Source organism: Haliotis asinina, chromosome 9, assembly GCF_037392515.1.
Source record: "Haliotis asinina isolate JCU_RB_2024 chromosome 9, JCU_Hal_asi_v2, whole genome shotgun sequence".
NCBI lineage: Eukaryota > Metazoa > Mollusca > Gastropoda > Lepetellida > Haliotidae > Haliotis > Haliotis asinina.
In genome coordinates this window covers 65,545,635-65,568,767 of record NC_090288.1, presented here as the reverse complement: position 1 = coordinate 65,568,767, position 23,133 = coordinate 65,545,635, and the positions used below count along the sequence as shown (strand labels likewise).

At 42.7% G+C, this 23,133-nt stretch overlaps 3 protein-coding genes across 3 annotated transcripts in view; 1 reads left to right on the top strand and 2 right to left on the bottom strand.

The window, feature by feature from the left end:
- The window catches only part of LOC137296803 (protein Wnt-5a-like), a 206,788-nt gene that overhangs the window by 100,029 nt on the left and 83,626 nt on the right, over positions 1–23,133 (bottom strand). The window lies entirely within an intron of this gene.
- LOC137297399 (uncharacterized) lies at positions 2,120–4,736 on the top strand. Its single transcript, XM_067829402.1, has 3 exons — positions 2,120–2,860; positions 3,006–3,605; positions 4,533–4,736. The coding sequence occupies exons 1-3, from the start codon at positions 2,120–2,122 to the stop codon at positions 4,734–4,736; spliced, it is 1,545 nt and encodes a 514-aa protein (XP_067685503.1).
- LOC137297398 (uncharacterized) lies at positions 5,270–6,818 on the bottom strand. Its single transcript, XM_067829401.1, has 2 exons — positions 6,720–6,818; positions 5,270–6,184 (listed from the first exon to the last, which is right to left on the bottom strand). Exons 1-2 carry the CDS (start codon positions 6,816–6,818, stop codon positions 5,270–5,272), a joined length of 1,014 nt encoding a protein of 337 aa, XP_067685502.1.

Here is a 23,133-nt window from a genome sequence, read left to right as displayed (position 1 = left end):
GTCCTACCTGGTATAGTGGAGACTGTGTGTTTGCTTGCAGTGGGCTCCTGAGATGTGAAGACAGCATAATTACTGTACAACTAATAGCATATATTCCGTTCATCGTCACGTGAAGCAACATCCTTCCACAGCAGGGCTGGCATCCGCCAGTCAGGGTTCGCGCCCAAGATCATCTGTGGTTAGCTTGAAACCACCACTAGGGTGTCGTGAAAGTTAAAAACAGATCACCATAGGGACTGAAAGACAGAGAGGTGATGAGAGGCATATGAATGTATCAGTAAGCATCGTTGATGACACCAGGTGTTAGCTAAAGGAGGAGCACCACGTGGCCTGTCGGTGTCACCGTTCTACTGAGTAAGAAGAACCAGTGGGTACAAGCGTATGAAGAATACGTCACAGTTGGAAACATGGACGTGACTTCTATGGATATGCATCGTCTTTGTTACAATGTGGCTAACGTTTACGGACTAACGTTATCAAGTTATCATCATTTGTCTGATAGCGGTGTTTGCATCTGAAACTTGTATTTCCACAGAACTATAACCCTTATTGATGACACCACAGTGTGAGGAGACAGTCCGACACATCACCCCGCACCATGTACATCTCTGGTACAATCACGGAATCATATTGTCAAAACTTGGCTGGACAGATGAGGTGAAGATATTGATTTCTCAAGACATGGCCAGGATATAAACGTTTTAAATAAATCTGAAACTGTTGTTGAACTTCGTGTAAACGTGTCCTTCCTTTGATTCTGCTAACAGTTAAATATACAAAGGTGAAACGAATCAGCAATGTAAAGGCCTCATTCATTCATTCATTCATTCATTCAGACCCTCAAATGGTTCATATAAACGATCTTCAGGTTCATACAAACATTCACGTGATCTATTGAAAACCCAGTTGGTTCATGAAATATTCACTACGTACTATTCACACCCCAGTTGGTTCATAAAAGATTCACCTGGTTCATACAGACGTTCAGGTGATCTTTTCACATCCCAGTTTTCCCTTAAAATATTCACCTGGCTAATATGGGCAGTCACGTGATATACTCACACCCCAGTTGGTTCATGAAATATTCACGTGGCCTATATAGATATTCAAATGATCTTATCACACCCCAGTTGGTTAATAAAAGATTCACCTGCCCCCGATTTCTCGAAACAAACTTAAGGTTTTACTCAAATCTGAAACTGAGTTTCACAATTTGAAATAGCTGAATCTTTAACTCAGCTGCATTTTTGACATATAAAACGCAAACAAATTAAGTAATCTATTCACGAAACTCAAATTGTTTCCTATGGTTTTACTTTCAGTTCATTCTGAGAAATGCCTTTTCTCACATTTGTGTACAATCTCAGACTTAGGACAAAACTCAGACTTAAGTTTGTTTCGAGAAATCGGGGCCTGGTTCATGTAGACGATCAGGTGACCAATAGTGTTGGTGTCGGTGTACTGCAGATACGGAGGGATGGTTCCTAAACACAGAAAGTCCTTTTCAGATAAACGAAGGCCACATCATCGTCATTCACTGAGATATACTTTACCAACATACACTTTACTTCATTCGTTCACTTTGGACCAGTGTGACCCCATGAGTCATTTCATTAACAAACTTCTACAAACATAGCCTGGAGGGGCAATAGAATATACGAACTGCTGATAGCAACGAGCTGATAAATTCTATTTTCATTTTTGATCTCGCACGCCATTGTTCATGTACATAAGGAAATGATCAATCTTTGAAATATCTCAACATCGCCTCTTTCTGTGCAAAGAACCCTGGAAAAAATAAATGTAGAATATCGCCTCAGCAGCTTGTGACAACATCCCCTAGGTGCACGGATCCCATTGCTCAAAGGTTGTCAGGGGCTTTTCCCCGGGATATAGTTTATAACACGATTCATTCATAATTTAGGTCATCAACAGAGACACAGACAAAGAATTACCCCCACGGCTACGCAGATTCAATGTCCCTGTCTGTCGTAACACATAAACATAATGGTTCGAAAACACATTCCTCTTTCCGTGAATGTCTCGGCGCTGTTACGGAAAAAAATAATGTTCAATAAAAACTATGAAAAACGAGGGTACGTGACATGCAGCGTTAGGTATGACAGCAGTTGTCATAGGCACTCCCAACCCCACCAGCACCACCAGCACCAGCACTACCACCAGCACCACCAACTCCACCAGCACCACCAGCACCAGCAGTACCACCAGCACCACCAGCACCACCAACCCCATCAGCACCACCAGTACTACCAGCACCACCAGCGCCACCAGCACCAACAACACCACCAGCACCACGAACACAACCAACACCACCAGCACCACCAACACCGCCACTACTACCAGCATCACCAACACCACCAACACCACCAACACAACCAACACAACCAACACAACCAACACAACCAGCATCACCAACTCCACCAGTACTACCAGTACCACGAACACAACCAACACCACCAGCATCACCAGCATCACCAACACCACCAGTATCACCAGTGCTACCAGCATCACCAGTACCACCAGCTTCACCAGCATCACCAGTACTACCAGCATCATCAATACCACAAGCATTACCATCACCACCAACACCACCAGCATCACCAGTACCACCAGCATCACCAATACTACCTGCTCCACCAGTACCACCTGCTCCACCAGTATCACCAACATCACCAACACCATCACCCGTACTATCAGCATCACCAGCTTCACCAGCATCACCCTCTTCACCAGCATATCAGAACCACCAGCATCACCAGTACCACCGGCATCACCAATACTACCAACATCACCAGTACCACCAGTATCACCATTACAACCAGTACCACCAGCATCACCAGTACCATCAGTATCACCAGCATAACCACCATCACCTGTACCACTCGCATCACCAGCACTACAAGCATCACCAGAACCACAAGCATCACCAGCTCCATAAGGAACACTGGTACCCCCAGCATCACAAGCACCACCCGTACCACTAGCATCACCAGTACTACCGGCATCACCAGTACCACCAGTACCCTCAGCATCACCACCATCACCGGTACTACCAAACTACCAGCTCCACCAACATCACCAGTACTACCAGCATCACCAGTACCCTCAGCATCACCACCATCACCCGTATTACCACCATCACCAGTACTACCAGCATCACCAGTACCACCAGCATCACCAGTACTACCAGCATCACCACCATCACCCGTATTACCACCATCACCCGTACTACTAGCAACACCAGTTCCACCAGCATGACCAGCTCCAACAGCATCACCAGTACTACCAGCATCACCAGTACCACCAGCATCACCAGTACTACCAGCATCACCAGTATTACCAGCATCACCAGCTCCACCAACATCACCAGTATTACCAGCATCACCAGTATTACCAACATCACCAGTACTACCAGCATCACCAGTACTACCAGCATTACCAACACCACCAGCTCCAACAACATCACCAGTACTACCAACATCAATAGCACTACCAGCATCACCAGCATCACCAGTAACACCAGCTCCATCACCGACACCAGCTCCACTAGCTCCTCCAGCACCACCAGCGACACCACACCACACGTCAGTCGTACATCATTATCCACTTGTCCGTCGTGATCCAAATGTCTGTCATGCACTTGACCCACATGTCCGTCATTAGCCATGATCCCTTGTCCATCGTGCGCCATGATCAACATGTCTGTCGTAAGCCATGATCCACATATCCGTCATACACCATGACCCACATGTCCGTCGTGATGCAAATGTCCGCCATTCGGCATGATCCACATGTCCGTCGTGCTCCATGACATAGATGAAATGGGCGGATACAGGTCACCATAGATGCATTCTTGAGGCGCTGAAGAACTGAAAACTAGACAGCGACTTTGTAGGTTCAGTGTCGATATCTGCTGATACACAAGATTTCTCAAAAGGAGATAACTAAATCATCCAATATTAATTAATCAATATGACGTTGATTGATTAAACAAATTGTGCCAACGGAAGTTCCAAGTTAAATTTTGATTTATTACAAACTTTTCAAACTATACAAACCTATTTTACCCCGGCGGCAGTACGGCAGTGAAGAAGTGAAGATGTTTCAGTTTGCACCCTTCAGTTACAACCTTTGATCTCACGTGAAACTTCCCCGTCTCGGTATATCATCAATTAATCTTACTAAACAGTTGATGGGTACACACTATTGAACAGGTTCATCTCTGATTGTTATCTCTTGTCAGAAACAAAGGTTTCTTCTGCTGAAGGAAACGACACTAGTTCTTTAACAAAGAGGTCACGGTTCGCCCCAGGGATGGCGCGAGTCCGAGGACACCTGACTGGGTGTTGAGGAACTGGGACGTGTAGGCGGCTGGTGCTAACATTGGTCCGTAATATAAATGGTCTGGTAGATAGATTATTAATGTGTTAAATATCTAACGACACCTCAATGTCCCTTGGTATACCGGATGAAGCCCACTCAAGTCTTTCATGTTCTTGTGTCGTGAGCAGAGAGGCTACGTCACCATGTTAACAGCAGACAGCTCTTCCCTTTCAACTGTGCCTGCAACTACTGTGGCTCACAACCTCCTCGCAGCTGCAACCTTCACATCTCGTCCCATGTTCAGCTGTCACCGCAGTAGTCTCTATATCTGTGACAACTATCATCTGTTGCCGCTATTTCAAATGCCCTCCGCAACTACAATCATCAACTGATTTATTTCACCTGTTCCTCCGCCAACTGTTGTCGCAGTCAGCTACATAACAACTACTTTCTGTTTACAAGGCGACTACTGCCCTCGTATGATTCCGCTGCACCTATTACCATCCACACACTTTCATCATCTGGTACTGTCATAGACACTTTCATCATCTGCTTCTGTTGTAGCCACTTCCACCATCTGGTACTGGTGTAGACACTCTCATCATCTGTTTCTCTTGTAACCACTTTTAACGTGTGCTTCTGTCATAGACACCTCCATCATTTGGTACTGTTGTGGCCACTTTCGTCAGCTGCTTCTGTTGTCTGTTCTGTTGAAACATCGACATTTTTCCACATGTATTTTCCGTTGCTACAGTAGACAATATCATCATGTGCGTGTTCTGTTGTAGCTACTATCGTCATCTGTTTCTGCTGTAGTCGTCTGTCGTATTCTGTTGTAGCTACTATCGTCATCTGTTTCTGCTGTAGTCGTCTGTCATGTTCTGTTGTAGCTACTATCGTCATCTGTTTCTGCTGTAGTCGTCTGTCATGTTCTGTTGTAGCTACTATCGTCATCTGTTTCTGCTGTAGTCGTCTGTCGTGTTCTGTTGTAGCTGCTATCGTCATCTGTTTCTGCTATGGTCGTCTGTCGTGTTCTGTAGTAGCTACTATCATCATCTATTGCTGCTGTAGTCGTCTGTCGTGTTCTGTTGTAGCTCCTATCGTCATCTGTTTCTGCTGTAGTCGTCTGTCGTGTTCTGTTGTAGCTACTATCGTCATCTGTTTCTGCTATAGTCGTCTGTCGTGTTCTGTTGTAGCTACTATCGTCATCTGTTTCTGCTGTAGTCGTCTGTCGTGTTCTGTTGTAGCTACTATCGTCATCGGTTTCTGCTATGGTCGTCTGTCGTGTTCTGTTGTAGCTACTATAATCATCTATTGCTGCTGTAGTCGTCTGTCGTGTTCTGTTGTAGCTACTATCGTCATCTGTTTCTACTGTAGTCGTCTGTCGTGTTCTGTTGTGGCTATTATCGTCACCTGTTTCTGCTATGGTCGTCTGTCGTGTTCTGTTGTAGCTACTATCGTCATCTGTTTCTGCTGTAGTCGTCTGTCGTGTTCTGTTGTAGCTACTATCGTCATCTGTTTCTGCTGTAGTCGTCTGTCGTGTTCTGTTGTAGCTACTATCGTCATCTGTTTCTGCCGTAGTCGTCTGTCGTGTTCTGTTGTAGCTACTATCGTCATCTGTTTCTGCTATGGTCGTCTGACGTGTTCTGTTGTAGCTACTATCGTCATCTGTTTCTGCTGTAGTCGTTTGTCGTGTTCTGTTGTAGCTACTATCGTCATCTGTTTCTGCTGTAGTCGTCTGTCGTGTTCTGTTGTAGCTACTATCGTCATCTGTTTCTGCTATGGTCGTCTGTCGTGTTCTGTTGTAGCTACTATCGTCATCTGTTTCTGCTGTAGTCGTCTGTCATGTTCTGTTGTAGCTACTATCGTCATCTGTTTCTGCTGTAGTCGTCTGTCGTGTTCTGTTGTAGCTACTATCGTCATCTGTTTCTGCTATGGTCGTCTGTCGTGTTCTGTTGTAGCTACTATCGTCATCTGTTTCTGCTGTAGTCGTCTGTCGTGTTCTGTTGTAGCTACTGTCGTCATCTGTTTCTGCTATAGTCAGTTTCATCAATTGTTTTAGTTGTGACCCCTTGCAACATCTGTTTCTGACGACGATTATTCCACCGTCTGTTTTAATGTAGTTGTCCACGTTTCCTACCGGAGACAATACGGGCAAGAACAGTCCATGCTCGTAAGAGACGACTAACGGGATCACGTGGTCAGACTTGCTGACATGTATTGTTTGTTTGACATGTCATCATTTATAGAGTTGCTTAGATTGATGCCCATGCTGTTGATCACTGGATTATCTGGCACATTACTCTATTATTTACAGGAAGCACCCTGTACCTGGATTCACGACTGCCGAGTGCGGAGCTGAACAACAAACCAACCAGTTGACCATCGTCGTTTTCTTTGCGCACACCATTGTTCCTGTTGTAGCTACTTTCATTTTTGGATTCTCGTACAGCTACATCCGTCACCAGTATCATAACTTCTATCATTAAGTGATGTAACAACAACTATAAGCTAATTAGTACCGTAAATATTTAGTTACAACCAAAAACCAGCCATGACACTCAAAGCTTTATATATGTACTTGGGTTGCATCCTGATGCTTTTGTCTGAAATACTTGACTTCAGCACAGGAGTATCGTGATTTGCACACCCGCCATTCAGTACTCTACCAAACTGTTTCTCTTCAACGGAGTTAACAACGAACTTCCGATTCTCTTTCAACGCGTAATATATGGCGCCATAAATTATCTTTTCATGATTTACTGGGCTTGTCGTACATGTAACACGCATGCGCAATTACACATGATTTGCTTTGATAACACCTGCGGAACACCGCGGGCAGTGGAGGGAAGAGCAGGAGCATGCGTATATCTTACGAAAGTCGTATTGCGTATTTCCGGCTAATGCACTGACCGTAACATGTCTTCCCTGGGGATGAAACGCTAACAGACTCAGGAAAGACGTGTCTTTGTGTCTATTGGTCTGGGATTGTAAGGCATAAAACACATGGCAAGAGGAACACGTGTTATCAACTTTATCATCATCGTATCATTACAGCTTTTTTCAATTTGAAAAAATACACCCTTATAGACGGCAACAGGCATTTTGGCAACTCCTTCGCCACCGCGAGCTGCTCTGGTGGCGGTGTACATAAGCAAGTGCAAGCATGCATGTTTTACTGTAATTTTAGTGCGCGTGCATTCAAGTGTATCAGTTGCACCCAACCGGTAACATTTTAGCACTTCCGGAAGTAAGGTTTCTCAGCATGTTGTTTAACAAATCTCTTAACAAAACTTCTTTCATTCATCCACAGCACCAACCTATGCTGTGGAAAGAAAGAGATTTAAAGTAAATTTCGTAAAAAAAAGAGAGATTTCGTAGTATTTAATTCCATGAAAGGTTCCTTCTTGTGTGAGCCACAATCTCGTACTTTATGAATGAATATGTGCCCACTGAAGTAAGTTTATTCAAGGGGGAAATGCAACGAGAGCCGGTTTACAATGTTCACGGAAACTGCTTCTTGCATCAACTGCATGTCACATACAGACATTGAGTGATCACGTCAGAGTAGGTCATGATTATATCAGTTGTCGTGTGTCTGCTTGTGTGCCTGCTTGTGTGTCTGCGAGTGTCTTATAAAAGAATCTTTTGCCTCTGGGTAGTTTTAGTATTGTAGTTATATATACCTCATGTCAACATAAGATCTTATAGTGTGTAGCTCCTCTATCCCCTTTCCGATGTTTATGGTTCAAAGAACATTTCTACCCTATGTGATTGTAGCAGGGCGTGGGATCTTCCAACCTTGTCAGCTTGTTAACGGGGTTAACCTCTTTCGTCATATGGACAAGGCGTCTGGATCAGAAGCTCCTTGGTTCGAATCTCGGACATTTCAATGTTTATAAACTATACCCTTCATGATGGATGTATCTATATTTCTATATATCTATATATCTATACAATACATAGCTATACCGTCTTAGCTGTTCAGTAGTTTACTGTTCAATGTCAAAATCCCGATACAAGGTATATGCCTCGTATACTCGTATATACTATATTACCTTGATACTGCATATGATCTTTCTGCGCTGTCTGCTCTTAGTATCTTGCATCACCTTTACAGTTTACATCATACCTTACACCATCTCTATCTTTAGACCTCACACAATCTCTCTGTACCACTTGACCCGAGGCGACCCCTACACCATGTTGGTTTCAGTGGTGTCAATATACACACCCATCCCAATACCTTGCACGATATTTTCACACAAAAGAATTTGCATAGTTACGAGGATCATCACACCTCCTTTGGTGTTTACAGGGTTTCTTGTTTTTTTATTGTTTGGTTGTATTATATACATTTAATATGCCCAATATGCCTAATTGGTACTTATGCTCTTCAATGTCTCTATACTCTGTGAACTCTCTGCCCTATCTGAACACTATCCATGATCTTTACGCTCTACACTAAATAACCGTCGTACTTGGTATCAGCTATATATCCTTTATATGCCATATATCCTACCATACTATGCATGTTTTGGACTCCATATGAAATCTTTATAATATGGGCAATCTTTCAATGCACTATGTGACCTTTGCACCTTTGTTAATGTATGTGCTATCTTTAATCCGCATGCGATTTTTATATGGCCCTTACGCTCTTTATATGTTTTCCATATGACCCTTATGCTGTGCATATGTTATCCGTATGACCCTTATGCTGTGCATATGTTATCCGTATGACCCTTATGCTGTGCATATGTTATCCGTATGACCCTTATGCTGTGCATATGTTATCCGTATGACCCTCATGCTGTGCATATGTTATCCGTATGACCCTTATGCTGTGCATATGTTATCCGTATGACCCTCATGCTGTGCATATGTTATCCGTATGACCCTCATGCTGTGCATATGTTATCCGTATGACCCTCATGCTGTGCATATGTTATCCGTATGACCCTCATGCTGTGCATATGTTATCCGTATGACCCTCATGCTCTGTATGATTATGATTTTTACAACTCAGTCTTTGCACACTAAATCATTGTTTGACGTAATAAGATCAGTATATCCTGTACATGTTTCAAACAATATATCTCCTTTGTTTCGTCTCCGTACAGCATATAATCTATGAATTCGAGAAAAACACTGTATGAACTATTTGAACTTTACACCCTTTTTAACTTATAAAGTCCCGACGTGAACACTGTGCTAAATATGACATAAATGTAAACTTTATCTTATTTATACTCTGTATAACGTGTTTACCCTATGTTATTTATTCTCTATAAGATTTGTTTTCTATGTTATTTATACTCTATATGACTTGTATTTCTATACTATTTATACACTATATGACTTGAATACCGTATGTTATTCATACTCTGTCTGAGTTGCATTTCTATCTAATTTTACTCTAAATGATATGTATACCCTCATTCTCTTCCCACAGATGTTACTTGTCATATCTTCCTACCTAACATCTGTTCTAATACGATCGTTTCATGGTGCGAGTATTCAAGACTCGTGACTGGAGGCAATTAGATTTAGTTGTGCAATCAGCGACCTTATTTCAAAAGTGATCGTTCGCAAGATCTCGGTAATTTCCGGATGCATCGTGAACACTAGAACCTCTTCCCGTGCGCGATACTGAAATGTTTCTTCTAGACAGAACTCAGTCATGTCGTATTTGTTTCTCCACATTGCTTGCATTTGTCAAGTTGAATCTAGGTCGATGTAATACGTGTTCTGATTGGAAAGAAAGAAGGGGAGATAAATCTGCTGCCATTTTTTGTCGCTATGGGACTTTGTGAGAACCGCGAAATATGGCCGTATTAGAACAGAGGTTCGTAGGAAGATATGACAAGTAACCTCTGTGGGAAGAGAATGGTATACCCTATATTATTTATACTATGTGGCGGGTACATCTCATGTTTTATATAATCTATGTTACCATTTTTACTACATAATGATTTATTCTGTAAGTTTTACATATCATGTACGATTTATAGTCTAGGTGATCTTGTACGTATACACTTTACAATTTGTGTTCCCTCTGTTATCCTTTTACTCTGTTTATTCTTCTGTCCCCAGTGTATATACACTATTTGTTTTTACACGCTATGTCATTTCCATGTATTACCTGATCGGCGTACGCATATGCTGAGAATAATTTGTTCCCAGTTAAATCGTGGTGTCTGATTCACAATTTAGTGAACTGCTAGAGCTAGCGAAGCAACGTATATGGTTACAGTTTTCACGAGAAACGATTTAACAAACTATCTACCTTTCGAGAACACATCTAAACTGATCTCCATGGTAAGCCCCGACCCCAGATGTATGTATAGTGACAGCGGATGGGGAGACCTCCCACGTGCCTCGGTTAATGCTGCAGCCATTGCTTGCCCATCAACACAAAGGCCGAGTTTTTTGCAGTTCAGAAGTCTAATGTGGATTGGTAATAAAACTGATGGTAATACGGAGCGTAGTGAAGCAAGAGTCCCAAGCACAAGACGCCTGACGGAGACCCATAGGAGGCCAATTTGGGCGATGCAATTATTGCTAACAATAGCTCATGCCTGGCAGTTCCGATTATACCAGTGATGCTGGTTGAGGTAGTTACCACGCCTCTCTTAAAGCTTATGAACGATTATCTTTAATGGTACAAAATATTTCAGAAATTTGACAAAACCGTGTTTAAAGAAGCAAAGTGGTCTAGCCTTTAAAGATTTGTTCACAATTAGTGGGCCCCCAGCTGGTACCACCTCGCCGCCACAGCCGAGCGTTGACATCTCCATAATGGACCCCTGCATCCCACAACATGAAGGCGACCACACATAGATAGCGGCCCTGTCGTAGTCGCGCAGCATTATCACCTCTCACGAGTTATTAATATGTCAGCTGATTGTTCTGTTTTCCAGCACTTTGCAAATATCCCATTAAGATGTTTCGCATTAGTAATAATTCGCGCCTGTGCGGAATTGATATTGGAGAGTCATTTGTCGAGAGACCGCACCGACTAACCAACGTCCCAACGCGATATACAATGCATCTACCAATTTCATCAGAGCAGCCAAGCGTGGTTAAGGACCAAGAGAATGGGGACAAAACCCTCGCTGATCTGAAGTCTTGGGTCCCCTGCTCGGGATATTACTCGTAACAAATCGGTTATTTCTGGGAACGGGCGGATTTACAAACGAGTCTGTGTGGGAACGTGGCTCACTGACGAGCCAATCTTCCTTACGACATATTGAGGATATGAAGAGCTATTTTGTCTCGGAAAGCCCCGCCTCCCTTATGCAGCAGAGCAGGTGTGGTGGTCACTTGTAAAGAGAATACCTGCTGACAGCAATGTCATCATATCAGAACAGAGAAAACCTACAGTGACTACCAGTTGACAGAATTGGTAGAGAGACTACATGATGACAGAAGTGGTAGAGTGACTACCTGTTGTTAGAAGTGGTTCAGTGACTGTTGGCAGAAGTGGTAGAGTGACTACCTGTTGGCAGAATTGGTAGTATGACTACCTGTTGGCAAAATTGGTAGAGTGACTACCTGTTGACAGAAGTGGTAGAGTGACTACCTGTTGACAGAGGTGGTAGAGTGACATTAGCGGTGTACATGTCCCTGTACTACTACTGGTGAGTATATCTCCTACTGTTGATGCCGTTAGCTCTACTTCTATGCCTTCAACTACCACAACTACCACAACTGCAGCTACTGCTGCTACTGATGCCATCCTTGCTACTTGTCATGCTGCTAATATCAATGCTACTGCCTATAAATGTGATCTTAACGTGTGTATTGTAATTTCATCCTATGTGTTGTCATATCGAGTTGTTTGCGACCAGTCTCTGTGCTACTTATTGCAGAAGGACGCAGGCTCATTTCAAGACATATTTGCTTTAATTTTGCAAATTTCACCCTGTGCCAAGGAAAGAATACTATTTGACTCTTTCTTTCATCGCTTGATGGGATATCCCAAACAGGCTCGTAAACACGTGTTGACTTCTACCTCAGGAAGCAAGCCAACCAGTGGCATTCTAACATTGACAACGCTGTCTGTGAAGGGAATTGGCACGTGAAACGGACATGGCAAAAACACCAAGATTATATTTGTGCAGGAGCGGGGCACTCCCAATTATGTGCACGGACCTGACCTTTGGCCTCCGTGTACTCTACCTCCTGTCCATGGAGATCTGGCCCCACAATACAGGTGAACGGTGTTACAGGGTGTAGCGCTTCAATAATATCCACATCATAGTGACCAGGACAAAGTTAGGGAAGAGCAGATGCCCTGGTGATATCTGAAGGAGTAGACGGTGAGGTGATACAAGTAACTGAACACTGACCTGATGCAAGATAGAATCGACGCTGACCTGATGCAAGACAGAATGGACGTTGACCCGATACAGGACAAAGAGGTGTTTGACAAGACAGGGTTGTCCTGATGCAAGACAGAGAACTGTTTCAGAAGGGTTGTGACCTCCTACAAGACAGAGAGGTGACCTCATGCAAGATAGAATCGACGCTGACCTGATGCAAGACAGAATGGACGTTGACCCGATACAGGGCAAAGAGGTGTTTGACAGGGTTGTCCTGATGCAAGACAGAGAACTGTTTCACAAGGGCTGTGACTTCCTACAAGACAGAGGGGTGTTTGACAAGATCGAGTGGGGACGATGCAAGATAGAAGGGTGTTTGACAATACCGAATGGTGACCTATTGCAAGATAGAGAGGTGTTTGACAAGTCCGAGTGGTGACTTGGTGTAAGATAGAGTAGTGCTAGATAAACCGGGTGGTCACCTGAATCAAGATTGAGGGGTGCTTGACGAGACCGAGTGGTGACTTGATACGAGATAGAGGAGTGCATGACAAGACCGATTAGTGTCCTGATGCAAGATAGGGGGGGGTGCATGACAAGACCGAATTGTGACTTGGTGACTTGATGCAAGATAGGGGGGTGCATGACAAGACCGAATTGTGACTTGGTGACTTGATGCAAGATAGGGGGGTGCATGACAAGACCGAATTGTGACTTGGTGACTTGATGCAAGATAGGGGGGTGCATGACAAGACCGATTAGTGACTTGGTGACTTGATGCAAGATAGGGGGGTGCATGACAAGACCGATTAGTGAGCTGATGCAAGATAGAGGGGTGTTTGACAAGACCGGGTGGTGATCTGATACTCGTCTATCGTGTGTGAGAGCAGTGACGGTGAATACAGGACACTAGTTAGCATTAATGAACACAATATATGTACTCACCGTCCAAACCAAACGGGAAATAACACAACCATAATCTAGAAAAAACAAACATTTCCTCAGGTGGGGGTGGGGGGTGGCTGAAGGGTGCTTACGATGTCACGTGAAAATCAACGATCACTTCGAGAGGTTCCATGATGGACAAAGGGAGATAACCTATGTAATTCTATTTGCGTGACAACGCCTGGCAGTTGTCGCCAGTGAGGGACAAGACAAACTGATCGATCACATGCGGGATCGACTCCCGCTGTTCTGCTGCCTTTTATTTGAGAAATCGCGATTTCGATTTTAAACTGTGCTAACTTTCGTATGTTAAATTCATGGTCAAAGTATATGTACACATATCATGTATACTTTTGTATTTAGTATTTCACAAGGGATGACAAAGGATTGGAATGTTGTCTATTAATCAATTACTTTCTGCTGCACTCATTGCCATTTTAGAAAGCAATAATGTAACTAGATCACATGATACAGCCTGGACTATTTCCTACCTACTGTTACACACTACTAATCACGTAGAGAGAACTCTTGCCCACAAGACAACAATCAGAAAAGTAGGAACTCAGACAAGCAGGCGTACAAACTGGCAACGCTTAAAAGCAATCTTATACTTTGTCAAATTGTTGATGTCCGACACTTTCACGTTTAAACAAAGGCGTTAGTTAAATTTCAGTCTCACGAGAGAAAATGCTTTTCCTTTTTCTTGTTTCATCTGCCGTCAATGCAGAGACGCTAACTCTCTGCACCCGATATCAGTCAGCAATTTCCTAACAGCGATGGCTCGTTCACGGCACTGCCTGAAGTTGCCCACTCAGTCATAGAGTTTCATGTTTTTCTCTGTGTGTACAGAACGGCGGTTATACAGATTAGGAAATCAGACCAGACAGGTATAGTGATAGCGTTTCATATTGTTTGACACAATTAGGAAGACATTAATCTGCTTAAAATTACAAACTCACCTGTGACTGACATATGTATACCAAACATTGTATATTTGTCCCAACATTTTGGTTTCTATTGCAAATTATATGACTACAAATGCACTGGCCCCTCATGTAACGAAGTAGTCATTTTCATTTTCGATTTGGAAATGTTATTTAGGTTTGCTGTTATACTTCTGTTCATAACAAAACTCCGATGAAATTCATGAAACGAAATCTGATATTTTAGGTGGGCGGCGGTGGTAGATGATGCGTCTGTATTTGCTGACAAAGTATCTAAACAACCGAACATATCTTTACATATTTGTATATGAGTAACGGTCTAAATTGTAATATAGATGTGATGTGATAATATCGGACTCTCCTCTCGCGTTGCTAGATAAAATTACCATATTTATCTGTGTTTTAGAGAGGCAGTTATTTCTAGGTGATTTGTGTAAGGTAAGGATCGAAGACTACCGGTGTGAAAAGAATATTGTTTCTGACGTGTTAACAATTTGAATGGAACGAAGGATTTTCCATTCAACTGAATGTTACGCGTCAATTGTATATTGTCAGGAGCTGGTCAGGTATCGATCAGTGTCGTTTAAACAGTTATTCGTAACATATACTTCACTGATAAATATAGGGATGTTATCAGCTGTGATAAAGCTTAAAATTATCACTCTATCAGTCTTGGCCGGACACATCCATCGTTGTATCACTGACTACAGCGTGTTACATACACACAAAGAAAAATTAAATACAGATAACAGTTATTAAAATAATAGTATTTGAAATAAAACTGTCAATATTATTCTTAAACGTACCTTTGACGATTTATCGAATCAAAACCATGGACGCTACACTCATATTGCCTATCCTCGTCACAGCTCTTTCAACTGTAATAATCTCATCTCCGCTTTAATGATCGATGATAAACATAAAATATATCCAATGAAACAATGTTTATCCTATAAAACCGTCAAACGCCATTTTCCCTTACTTTTTTTTATTATCCATGAAAAGTATTTTCTGAGGTAGAAAAAAATCAATTTTAATCGATTTCAAAGACATTTACATCAACATGATTTCTGCTGACGTTACCTAAGAAAAGGTGCATGTACTGTACGTGGTTAATATTCAAACAGTTCTGTTTAAATCGGGCATTAATGGATTTTAAGGCTCGTAGATACTGCCATACACAAGATTCTCAATAAGTTAGTTCTGTATAATGTCGAGTTCATCTTGCATGTAATGTTACGGTTAATAATTTGTCGTGACAAAAGGTATAGGAAATCCCCTGTGGAGCAGCAAAATATAACAGTGACAAGTCTAAAATATTCAATAATATGTATTGACCAAACAGCAAGGTACAGTGATTCACAATAGAGGTTTTTAGTACAATACAGCTGACTCAAAAGTAACAGGTCACAAATAATATATCAACTCACCAACGTCTTGGGTTTCAGTGAAAAGGTCATGCTAAATGTTACGCAGCAAGCGGTCTTGAATGTATGGCGAACGTTGGCGAAGAGACAGACAGATGTAGTTGGGCCGAATGATGACACAACTCCATTATAACTCCGAGTGTGTCCGGCAACACAACAACCAGCCATATATATAAAGAGTAACTGATTCTTGAGCATTCCAGCGATGTATGGAACCTTCGCGATCGTCCTCGTGTTACCAACAGTCAAAACACACACCCATCAGAAGAGTGCCTAAAGGGAGGCAACTCCAAAACTCTACCTTAAAAGGCGTGCCTCTAAAATACTATTACCGTGATACGAAATGTGGCCCATAATAACCATCACTCAAAACTCTAAACATTGTGACCCAACAAGAACGATCACTAAACATTGTGACCCAACAAGAACGATCACTAAACATTGTGACCCGACAAGAACGATCACTAAACATTGTGACCCGACAAGAACGATCACTAAACATTGTGACCCGACAAGAACGATCACTAAACATTGTGACCCAACAAGAACGATCACTAAACATTGTGACCCGACAAGAACGATCACTAAACATTGTGACCCAACAAGAACGATCACTAAACATTGTGACCCGACAAGAACGATCACTAAACATTGTGACCCAACAAGAACGATCACTAAACATTGTGACCCAACAAGAACGATCACTAAACATTGTGACCCAACAAGAACGATCACTAAACATTGTGACCCGACAAGAACGATCACTAAACATTGTGACCCAACAAGAACGATCACTAAACATTGTGACCCGACAAGAACGATCACTAAACATTGTGACCCGACAAGAACGATCACTAAACATTGTGACCCAACAAGAACGATCACTAAACATTGTGACCCGACAAGAACGATCACTAAACATTGTGACCCAACAAGAACGATCACTAAACATTGTGACCCGACAAGAACGATCACTAAACATTGTGACCCAACAAGAACGATCACTAAACATTGTGACCCAACAAGAACCATCACTAAACATTGTGACCCAACAAGAACGATCACTAAACATTGTGACCCGACAAGAACGATCACTAAACATTGTGACCCGACAAGAACGATCACTAAACATTGTGACCCGACAAGAACGATCACTAAACATTGTGACCCGACAAGAACGATCACTAAACATTGTGACCCGACAAGAACGATCACTAAACATTGTGACCCGACAAGAACGATCACTAAACATTGTGACCCGACAAGAACGATCACTAAACATTGTGACCCAACAAGAACGATCACTAAACATTGTGACCCGACAAGAACGATCACTAAACATTGTGACCCGACAAGAACGATCACTAAACATTGTGACCCGACAAGAACGATCACTAAACATTGTGACCCGACAAGAACGATCACTAAACATTGTGACCCGACAAGAACGATCACTAAACATTGTGACCCGACAAGAACGATCACTAAACATTGTGACCCAACAAGAACGATCACTAAACATTGTGACCCGACAAGAACGATCACTAAACATTGTGACCCAACAAGAACGATCACTAAACATTGTGACCCAACAAGAACGATCACTAAACATTGTGACCCAACAAGAACGATCACTAAACATTGTGACCCGACAAGAACGATCACTAAACATTGTGACCCGACAAGAACGATCACTAAACATTGTGACCCGACAAGAACGATCACTAAACATTGTGACCCGACAAGAACGATCACTAAACATTGTGACCCAACAAGAACGATCACTAAACATTGTGACCCGACAAGAACGATCACTAAACATTGTGACCCAACAAGAACGATCACTAAACATTGTGACCCGACAAGAACGATCACTAAACATTGTGACCCAACAAGAACGATCACTAAACATTGTGACCCAACAAGAACGATCACTAAACATTGTGACCCAACAAGAACGATCACTAAACATTGTGACCCGACAAGAACGATCACTAAACATTGTGACCCGACAAGAACGATCACTAAACATTGTGACCCGACAAGAACGATCACTAAACATTGTGACCCGACAAGAACGATCACTAAACATTGTGACCCAACAAGAACGATCACTAAACATTGTGACCCAACAAGAACGATCACTAAACATTGTGACCCAACAAGAACGATCACTAAACATTGTGACCCGACAAGAACGATCACTAAACATTGTGACCCGACAAGAACGATCACTAAACATTGTGACCCGACAAGAACGATCGTTAAACATTGTGACCCGACAAGAAAGATCACTAAACATTGTGACCCAACAAGAACGATCACTAAACATTGTGACCCGACAAGAACGATCACTAAACATTGTGACCCAACAAGAACGATCACTAAACATTGTGACCCGACAAGAACGATCACTAAACATTGTGACCCGACAAGAACGATCACTTAACATTGTGACCCGACAAGAACGATCACTAAACATTGTGACCCAACAAGAACGATCACTAAACATTGTGACCCAACAAGAACGATCACTAAACATTGTGACCCAACAAGAACGATCACTAAACATTGTGACCCGACAAGAACGATCACTAAACATTGTGACCCGACAAGAACGATCACTAAACATTGTGACCCAACAAGAACGATCACTAAACATTGTGACCCGACAAGAACGATCACTAAACATTGTGACCCGACAAGAACGATCACTAAACATTGTGACCCAACAAGAACGATCACTAAACATTGTGACCCGACAAGAACGATCACTAAACATTGTGACCCAACAAGAACGATCACTAAACATTGTGACCCGACAAGAACGATCACTAAACATTGTGACCCGACAAGAACGATCACTAAACATTGTGACCCAACAAGAACGATCACTAAACATTGTGACCCGACAAGAACGATCACTTAACATTGTGACCCGACAAGAACGATCACTAAACATTGTGACCCAACAAGAACGATCTCTAAACATTGTGACCCGACAAGAACGATCACTAAACATTGTGACCCAACAAGAACGATCACTAAACATTGTGACCCAACAAGAACGATCACTAAACATTGTGACCCAACAAGAACGATCACTAAACATTGTGACCCGACAAGAACGATCACTAAACATTGTGACCCAACAAGAACGATCACTAAACATTGTGACCCAACAAGAACGATCACTAAACATTGTGACCCAACAAGAACGATCACTTAGTCAGTAATAATACAAATTACAGAAAACACTCTATCGTGGCAGTATACCTCTTATTCTTGCAGGTTTTTCTGCTTGTTTTGTTCTCACAAGTGACGCGTTTATTGACGAATAAGATTGGTGTTCCCTGTTGAAGATGACTCCTAGTCAGTGTAAACAGTCATCAGCCACCAGCGTGATCCTCAGCAAAACCTGATAAACATAATGTGCTGTCAAATGTACGCTTTCACCCAACACTATCTTCATGTCGTCCAAGATTTCGTCAGTCGTACCTGATGGTGTCACGGAATAATCAGATGTGCGAGCGTCTTTCCTCTGTACCTGAACCACTTTAGTTCGGTTTTACATCGGACATTCAGTGAAAAACTACATAGTTTCATATCAACAAAGGCGGCATATGACGTAATAAACGACTCCCGTGTAGCTCAGGGGAACTAGCGACACGTTGTTGCGCGCGTTTATCAGATTTACGTGGCCCTGGGATCAACCATACAGGTGCCTTTCATACAGGTGCCCTTCATACAGGTGCCTTTCATAAGGTGCCCTTCATACAGGTGCCTTTCATATAGTTGCCCTTCATACAGGTGCCTTTCACCATTACTTGACAGCGATTCCAAACAGCGCATGACACCGTTGGAATCGTACGATTGACATTGCTTATAACAGAGACATCTTATGGAGATGGGATGTTTCACTTCTGTGTATACATCCGTTGCCTGCATGTGAGAAGAAGTGATATTTCATATTTGACAAAAGTCTTTATATCACGAAAATATTTTCTAGAATTATTGGACTAAACTTATTCTCTAGCATTGTGTAAAGGCAATAATTACCTTTCTCTATAGTGTAGGGGCGTTTGCCAATCAATGTACTTAGGAACATGTCTTTATGCTGACACTGTCTGAATCAGATGGCCTAATATTTCAAACTTGATCTAAATTCTGGTATGTTTTGGTCTCGACTGAGGAGAAGACTAACAGTTTGGCTTTGAGGAAATTGAAGCTAAGAAAGAAAAACAAAGAAAAAATATATTTCAAGCGGAGTAATTAAATTCGATTTAAACCACTCGAATTACAACATCATCTCTCAGCATGTTACAGAACGTTTCATCTTTCAGCTTAGACGCAAGAGATACTTGCACTCTATACACTCTGGTTGTGAATGTTACCACTTCGGAGTTGTAGAAACTGTCCCTGTAAACTATGAGGATCTGCTCATGCTCTGTGGTTTGTCGGGGTGTCAAGTCGAGGTTGATTTTATTGATGCACATGAAACAAGAACTTCAAAAAGTCACGAAAGTCTTGAAAGGAGAATGACAGGTATTTTTCCTTCATTCCAGAATGCCGTGTATCGGTGAGGAATAACTCATGTACAGTCTAGTCCATGAACTGGTTGGCGTAATGAATATGAATCCATCTTTCACAAAGTTTAATGGTTGAATTTGGGAGTTTGAAATACCAAACAAGGATGTGACTGGAGGAGCTGTTTATACCATATCAGCCGGGAACATACTAATAACCCATGTCATGTGAGTGAGTGAGTTTAGATTTACGCCGCACTCAGCGATATTCCTGCTGTAAAGCGGTGTTTGTAAATAATCGAGTCTGGACCAGACAATCCAGTGAACAATAACATGAGCATCGATCTGCGCAATTGGAACCGATGGAATATGTCAACCAAGTCAGCGAGACTGACCACCCGATCCAATTAGTAGCCTCTTACAAAAAGCATAGTCGCGACCGGACATTGCGACATAATGAATATATTGCATTGTCGCGTTGTCGCCTTTTTTAATTTCTTGTGTTTATTCCTTTGGTTTCATATTCATTTTCGACTCACTGTGCGCATGCGCAGGTCGATAAAATGTTTCATGTTTCGTCGTAGGCTTTACCGACAGAGTAAAGAAAACCGAAGTCAAAACACATACATGGTTTTATGACGAGTGCAAGTGATGTCAATGCATTTATCAAACAAAGACAGAGATTAGCTAAATACATAGCTTACTTTATGTGAACAAGCTGCTGTATAAACACACCTTCCCACCACCGTCCTTACTGCGCATCCCCTGCTCACAACTAACAAAACACGAGATTATTCTATCCAGTTGCAACCAAAATTAGACATCAGTTATTGGCAAGCATGGGCAAATGGATGTAAGTACTCAGGTATGAATAGTTGTCTTCATAAAAGCTTGTATATTGAAAAGTCATGCCGTTTTTCCGACTCCAGTTACAGATTTTGCTACCTCCAATGTAACCCGAAGTAGTGATACCCATGGGGACTGCTTTTTACTGAACGTAACGCGCATCTTTGATTGTTGCTTTGGAAATTATCGTCTTTGTATTTGGCCAATTAAACATGTTTAAGCTGCAGTGCAACATATTTTAACCTTGAAAATTGTCTTACATTGGATGAATACCAAATACTACTCAAAGCGCGACAATGCGACAAATGGCCAAAATGCCGCTTTGTCGCAATGGTTAATTTTGACACTTTTTGCATGTTTTTGTAAGGGAGACAACGCGACAATGTTCCTTTCCAGGATTCCACAGTACTGAGCGATATCATTGACTGGGTCAGCGGCTCCTGACTGTTCTGACGTTTATATATAGTCACCGCTGCGAGCTGTGGACATCTTCCCGCGTCTGACATAAGTAGTATACACAATGGGGAGAAAAACCGGTAGCGGGTACACTTTGCTCAGAAGCTTCTGAGTATAGCTAATTCTGCTACCAGCATATATATTCAACAAGACCCTTCGATAAGACCACTTTTCGGCTGCTCCCAATTATAGTGTATTCCCAATTAGAGCTATGCGGGTACATAGACATAGAAATATGCCAGGAACCAAGCTCTCGCGAGAAGCATATACCGAGATCCGATCGGGTCGTTTGTCCATTCGGGAAGCGAAGAGGAAGTATCACATATCGCAAGCTCGATACACACGAATCCGAGGTGGTATAGACAAGCCCACAACTCCCGATATATCCGAAGACTTGGAGGCCCTGCTGCAGAAGTGTCGCCCCATGTTGCTTTCCGACCGAGAGAAACAAATCCTGGAGCAATCGGGACACACCTTCTACGAACACTACCAGATCCCCAAACAGTTTCTCGAACTCTACTTGCTGTGCTTTCGTCCACTAGTAGAAGCCGGCAAAATAGTTGATTTCGTCTACATCTACCCACCCAACCAATTTCGACCCTCGGCGGGCAAACTCCGAATCATTCTCGCTGATAACTGCTATCCGGGCCCCAAGGACAGACACAACCGATGCACCGACTGCCTAGCCACTCTATCGGAACTGCCTGCTCTCTTCAGACCCGACAACTCTACGTGCAAGTGTGGTGCCACCGACCACTGCGTCGACAGCAAGAAATGCATTCTCTGGGAACAGAAAGCGATAGACTACACACCCCAGGAGCGACTTCCACTCGAGGTTCCAGAAGAGATCGAGGTTGGCAGCTGTTGTGTGAATATAGAGAACCTATACGACAACGCCTGCCTTTTCTGGAGCATACAATACGCACTCCTCATCAACAAATTGATGGACTGTTGTACGTGTAAGGAGAAAGAGTCTTGTATCTTCTGGCTGTTATCGGAGAAAGCAGAGGTACCACAGGGGCGGGGTAATATTTGGCATACCCCATTACCCGACTATGGTGGACCCAAGCATATGGAAGTAGCACCCCCTCCATGCAGCGAACACAAAAAAGCTGCGAACGTCCCAGAAGGAGTCTACTTATGCAAAAAGTTTGCTGTAGCGGGACACGAAGGGAAGAACCGGCTGTTATTGCTACTCGATCCCCCGACTGGGGAAACGATTCCAGTCTATGGCTACAAGATACGAGAAACGATTCGGGCTGCCGGGGGAATAGAACGCCTACGGTTAGTGCGGGAACCGTTTCTATGCAAGCTCGGT

Coding starts and splice junctions, on each gene's coding strand:
- LOC137297399 (XM_067829402.1), top strand. CDS start 2,120: ATGACAGCAGTTGTCATAGGCACTCCCAACCCCACCAGCACCACCAGC. Junction 2,861..3,005: donor CAGTACCACCAGCATCACCA/GTACCATCAGTA, acceptor CCGTACCACTAG/CATCACCAGTACTACCGGCA. Junction 3,606..4,532: donor CCAGCGACACCACACCACAC/GTCAGTCGTACA, acceptor TGTCGTGAGCAG/AGAGGCTACGTCACCATGTT.
- LOC137297398 (XM_067829401.1), bottom strand. CDS start 6,818: ATGATACTGGTGACGGATGTAGCTGTACGAGAATCCAAAAATGAAAGT. Junction 6,185..6,719: donor AAAACGACGATGGTCAACTG/GTTGGTTTGTTG, acceptor AGAACATGACAG/ACGACTACAGCAGAAACAGA.